The following is a 5,783-nucleotide window of genomic DNA, read 5'->3' as shown; positions in this document are numbered from 1 at the left end:
CTCTAATCCTTTGGCATACGCTTCCTTCCCTTGATCACATCCTAAAACTTTAAACATATGCTTAGTACCTATGTTAGAGGTAGTCTAGAGTTGGGAGGTCCCGTACAAATACCATCCTATATATATAAAATAGGAATAAACTAATGACAGCCTGAACCTACAACTACAATTTGAAAAATACTTCTACTAGGCCCGTCTAGGTAGCCAACTCATCATATTCTACCTCCAAGCAACAATACATCTAGTTCCCATATTTGGTGGTGCATTGGTGTTGTAAGGAATGTTTATTTTTTTTACGGTGTCAATTACAATGAATGGTGAAATTTTTTTTTTATGTCAGCGGTGGCAAACGAGCAGGAGGCTCACCTGATGGAAAGTTACTTCCACCGCCCATGGACATCTGCAACACCGGGGGGCTTGCAGGTGCGTTGCCGGCCTTTCAGGAAAGAGTACGCTCTTTTCTTGAAGGTTCTCAAGTCGTATCGGTTCGGAAAAACCGCCGGCGAAAGCTGGTTCCACAGAGTGGTTGTGCGAGGCAGAAAATGTCTTAAAAATCGCGCTGTTGTGGATTTTCGGACATCTAGGTGGTGCGGGTGATATTAAAATGGTATTGTGATTGGTGACCCATTTACACTTCCACAGACCAATGTTATAAAAAAACACTGGTGATGAACTTTCTGATATCTATAAAGTTATAGTTCAAGTTTCAATTTCTCGTACTCGTATGTATTGCACTTTGAATTTGTACGTAAACTTTAACTAACTAATATTTTGTTGATTCATTTATTATTTTCCTCATCCATATCCATGTTCTGTGAATGATTAATTAAGCCGAATTTGAATTTAATTTTCAAGGTTTAATTAAATAATAATAAACACAAATTTGAAGTTAATAAAAAATCTTGTAAAATAACATCAACTTATTACAAAATGGGCTTCATTCGCAATTATTGGCATATTCCAGGGATTGTTATTAACTATTCAATCAATAAATGTACTATAAAGATTATTTGTTTTTTTTTTTTATTTCGACATCGTGCATAAATAGGCCAGACGACATCAATAGTTCTCATTCTAGTTGAAGTGCACAACAGCCCGGCGACCTAACGTAAGCGCTTCTCTTGCCACCCACAGTAGAGAGCCATTATGTGTAGTGATTTCAAATATAGTCGAACAATATTTCATTTTAAATGGTGACGTAATACCTACCGACTTGAGCATTTTAAAAGGATGTACCTAATTTGTTCCAATCAGATATGACATTATATAATAATACTTCACTTTACAAATTTATAAATCCAAATATATGTTTAGGTATAACTTACTTACTATAGTTCATTACTCTCCTTATGGTACCTTTAATGAATAAAAAAATAGATTTCATTAAAGAAGATAACTATTGGCTTCGAGGAAATCCTGACAAAACTATATAAATACTTGCAGAAAAGTTGATGAGCAAAATCTATCCATAAAAGCTTAGGATCTTTTATAGATAAGTCACAGTGATTACTTTATAAATGAAGAAAAGAAAAGAGATAAACAGTTATCCTCATCAATTTTTTTTTTATATTAGAGGTGGCAAACGAGCTGGAGGCTCACCTGATGGAATGTGACTACCACCGCTCATGGACATCTGCAACACCGGGGGCTTGCAGGTGCGTTGTCGGCCTTTCAGGAAGGAGTACGCTCTTTTCTTGAAGGTTCAATATATACTACGCAGCTATTTAAAAAATGTGCTGAAAACAATGACCGCACACTATTAAGTTTAGAGCAGTACTTTTGGGAAAATTACAAATAATATGTTCGAATAAATAAAGGAGCTAAGATGATTCAGTGGTTAAGCGAACAGTAAAACATCATGTTGTATTTTATCTCGGGCTCGACAATATCCATTGCAAAAATCTAGAAGAGATTTGCATGTCCCATACATGCAAATTTATTATAGTGATAGTAAATTGTTACATGTGAATCTGTCAAACGTGTTAAAAACTGCAAAATTTGTCCTCAAACTGAAAAGAAATCAAAACCTAACAATTTGATATTCACACTATTGTTATACTTTTTTGATACATAAGGAACGAGACATGACATTTGCTAGATTTTATAGCTTTACGTATGAAGATATCAATGGCTGAATGCTTTTTTTAAGTAAAATTATTTCTCCATAGGCATCCGTACTGCTATTCATTACATTATTTACAATTCTATTTTTTTTTTAATAACGTTCCTGCATTCTATTGCTACAGCATCTTCAATGAATGTTGAAAAGTTTGCTTTGAAATCTACGAAGAAGATTACTTCATTGACTCTTTGTTGAGTAGTGTTGTTGTATTTGTTTACTTAGAATTCTATATTCTTCAGCTGGTCTGGATGGCATTTGGTCAGTTCGTCCATAATCTCCTCTTTATTTAACTTTATTATGAATCAAAATCTCCTTAATGGTTGCTATTTGTGCCCTCTTATTAATTTTTTAATCTCCTTGAATAAATGAACTGTAGGCACAAAGTCGGGGAAGTACACGAATACTCATCGGTGTTATATGCACAATTGATGACTGAGTCATTTCCACGACACGAAATGTCTCATTGCACTCATATATTTTCTTTTAAATGATGTTACATGCAATGAGACATAAATTAAATTATATGATGGTTTTTGTGATGAAATCATCTGTAAAAATCTATGCACAAAAGTATATAATTATACAAGATTGTATCTAAATACAGTTTCTTTTTATCTAAAACATCGCTGTAGATTTTTATATTAAAGTCTAAACCTAGCCATTTTAAAGATCATTTGTTATAAGTTCTAAACAATAAAAAATATCGAGCTGGCTCTTCAGTATGCCGCCTCGCCTCGACAGCAACTGTTATTGACTTATTTCAAAGCTTTATAAAGAACCGCATATTTAATACACCACTGGCCTTTACTATGTTCAAGTTTTTAAAAAGCAATATAAATTATATTAAATGTTGCAATAACATAAACATTAATTATATATATATTGGACAACATCACATACATTACTCTGATCCCAATGTAAGTAGCTAAAGCACTTGTGTTATGGAAAATCAGAAGTAACGACGGTACCACAAACACCCAGACCCAAGACAACGTAGAAAACTAATGAACTTTTACTACATCGGCTCGGCCGGGAATCGAACCCAAGACCTCGAAGTGGCGTACCCATGAAAACCGGTGTATACACTACTCGACCACGGATGTCGTTAATTATCTTTTTAATTGAAATAGACACTACAATTAAACCTGTAGTTTCTACCTCACTAACTAGAATGAGTATATGCATATATATATATATGAGTATAGGCATATGGTAAATTTGTTTTGTTTAGTGGGTAATAGGTTTAAGTATTTTATTTGTTATACAAGCACTAGCTGATCCTGCGGCTTTGCCCGTTCGAAATTTAGAAAAAATTACCTATAGCATACAAACAGTCACCGCCCATTTTATTCCCTCGAGGCGTGAGTTAAAGTCGCCAATGTCCGTCCCGGGGATTCAAACTGTCTCCATACCAAATTTCATCTGAATCAGTTTAGCGGATTAAGCTTGAAGATGTAACACACAGAGTAACTTTCTCATTTATAATATTAGTATAGATACTCTATATCTTATTTCTGACTTTCTCTTTATTATACTAGTTAATTGTAAAACTACGCAATATTACGCTAGATAATCATATCATTCAGTAAAAATAATTTGCCTGTAAGTTCTAAATTACTTAAGGATGATGTTTTAAGCTTATTCCAACACACATGTGAATACCATCTAATAGTATGTAAGTTTTGTTCACTGCTTAGCAAAAAATGAAACAATAAATTAAAATTAAACACATGAAAACTCAGTGGTGCTTACCCAGACTTAAAATACAAATCTAAATAAAGATTCATGCATTCCAGTCATTGAGTCATATCAGCTCGTGAATAATTACAATAAGTTGCAATCTCTTTTTTGAGTATACACTAATATCGGTGAATTAGTCTCATTTAATATAGTAATATTATTTGAAGTGCCGTTTTTAACTGACAAAGAATAATGGTCGAAATATCCATTGACCTTGATAGTGCGAGAATGATTAGCTTGTATTGCATTGGAAGGCATCAAGCGTCCTCGCTAAAATAATTTCCCATGTTATAATATTCAGCGCTAGAGCGCTTAAGGAAAATATAAATCAATTCAAATTTAATCATTATATTTATAAGAATCACATTTACTTGTTGATAGTGAAAAAATAAAAATAACCTAAAAAAAAATGATTATGATTTGCCGATTTCATTAGTCGAATTTTATATTACTGCTTATAAAAAAAAAAAAACAGAAATTGAAAATTAATAATGTAACTTATTTATCTGTGGACATGCAGTTACGATGTGAGTGTGTTTATATTTTGTATGTACGTGTGCAACGCCTATGTGAATTGTGAGTTATCATCAGCAACTGCTTTTACATGGCTGATAACGTTCTTTGTGATACGAAATATCAATTGCCTAATGAATTACGTTCTACAAAACATTAATATGTTTCATTTATAGATATTAAAATTTTCTAACTTTTACAGCGTCGTTATTTTTAAATATGTCGCTTAATAATAATATAATGAAACACTTACAGGTTATTAAATCTTTAATATAATTTTACATTTTTATTATTAATTAGCACTGTGATTATGATATCGTATTCTTTTCTTAAAGCCGGTCTTTATTCTTTCTTTTTTTCTGAAATAAAACGATATATTTTGTAAAATATATAGTAAAAATTTAAATTGTAAAAATTTATTCTAAATAAAAAAAAATACACAATAAGTAATTCTTTAGGACGATTTTTTTAAGCTATTACGGTCGACATTATTGAAAAATGTTTCATTCAACAGTCGATAGAGTATTTTATGTATTTTCAAATCGGTTGTTTAATAAACATCGTAACAAATAACAAGAAAATAATTTAATTACAAAACGATGTAATTTTGAAACAAGAATATTTCTTTATAATAATTTTGTAATTATTGTAACTATATGAAATTCAATCGCAACATAAAATGTAACTCACCTGGCAATCTCAAACCGAAGAGGTGTTTCTTTTCATCCGGCGTGTAATCCGCTAAGTGGTTTATATCGAATGTCGCAGTAGACTGTTCCGCATTCGCTTTATTTATTGTCTCTAAGGACTTCACGAACGCCTCGTAATGGACTGCCTTATCCGCTTCATCTTTGTACTGTTTGTTAAAATCTTTGATAAATTTCTCAAACAAAGCCGGCGCGTCTGACAATTGGTACTGCGGCCTGTTACCGCTCGCCATTGCGACGACGACGAATAATGCAATGCAACTGATCACTCTCATCGCGTGTTTTGTTTTCCTCGTAACGATCAACCGGTTCGGAATGAAGGTTGGAATGACCAATGCGATTATAATTCTAGCCTTATATAGCTCATCGACTACTTTACTACATAAATATTATAATATATGTACAACTTTTTTAAGACATGTTTATTATGATGTTGTATTTTTTATTTTAGTTTTATAAACAGAGATGATATCGAAGCGTCTAAAAATACACCATCGTTTTTCCTTATCCATATGTTTAAGGAACAAATTAACACCGATAGTTTATTGATGTGAATTTTATTTTATTTTCAAATTCTATCAGTAATGCATGTATGTATATTTCGGCGAATCGTGATGATACCCCGAAACATTTATAAATTATTTTTTTTAGCATTAGCAGCCTGTAAATTTTCCCACTGCTGGGCTAAAGGACTCCTCTCC

The 5,783-nt window shown here is 32.4% G+C and overlaps 1 protein-coding gene across 1 annotated transcript; it reads right to left on the bottom strand.

The window, feature by feature from the left end:
* Positions 1–4,629: 4,629 nt before the first annotated feature.
* Positions 4,630–5,424, bottom strand: LOC125065774. The gene is made up of 2 exons (XM_047673589.1): positions 5,066–5,424; positions 4,630–4,734 (listed from the first exon to the last, which is right to left on the bottom strand). The coding sequence occupies exons 1-2, from the start codon at positions 5,355–5,357 to the stop codon at positions 4,718–4,720; spliced, it is 309 nt and encodes a 102-aa protein (XP_047529545.1). The 5' UTR covers positions 5,358–5,424; the 3' UTR covers positions 4,630–4,717.
* Between the last annotated feature and the right edge of the window lie 359 nt (positions 5,425–5,783).

This window comes from Vanessa atalanta, chromosome 8 (assembly GCF_905147765.1).
Source record: "Vanessa atalanta chromosome 8, ilVanAtal1.2, whole genome shotgun sequence".
Taxonomy (NCBI): Eukaryota; Metazoa; Arthropoda; class Insecta; order Lepidoptera; family Nymphalidae; genus Vanessa; species Vanessa atalanta.
The sequence above is the reverse complement of the archived record's forward strand: the minus strand, read 5'-3'. Positions and strand labels throughout refer to the sequence as shown.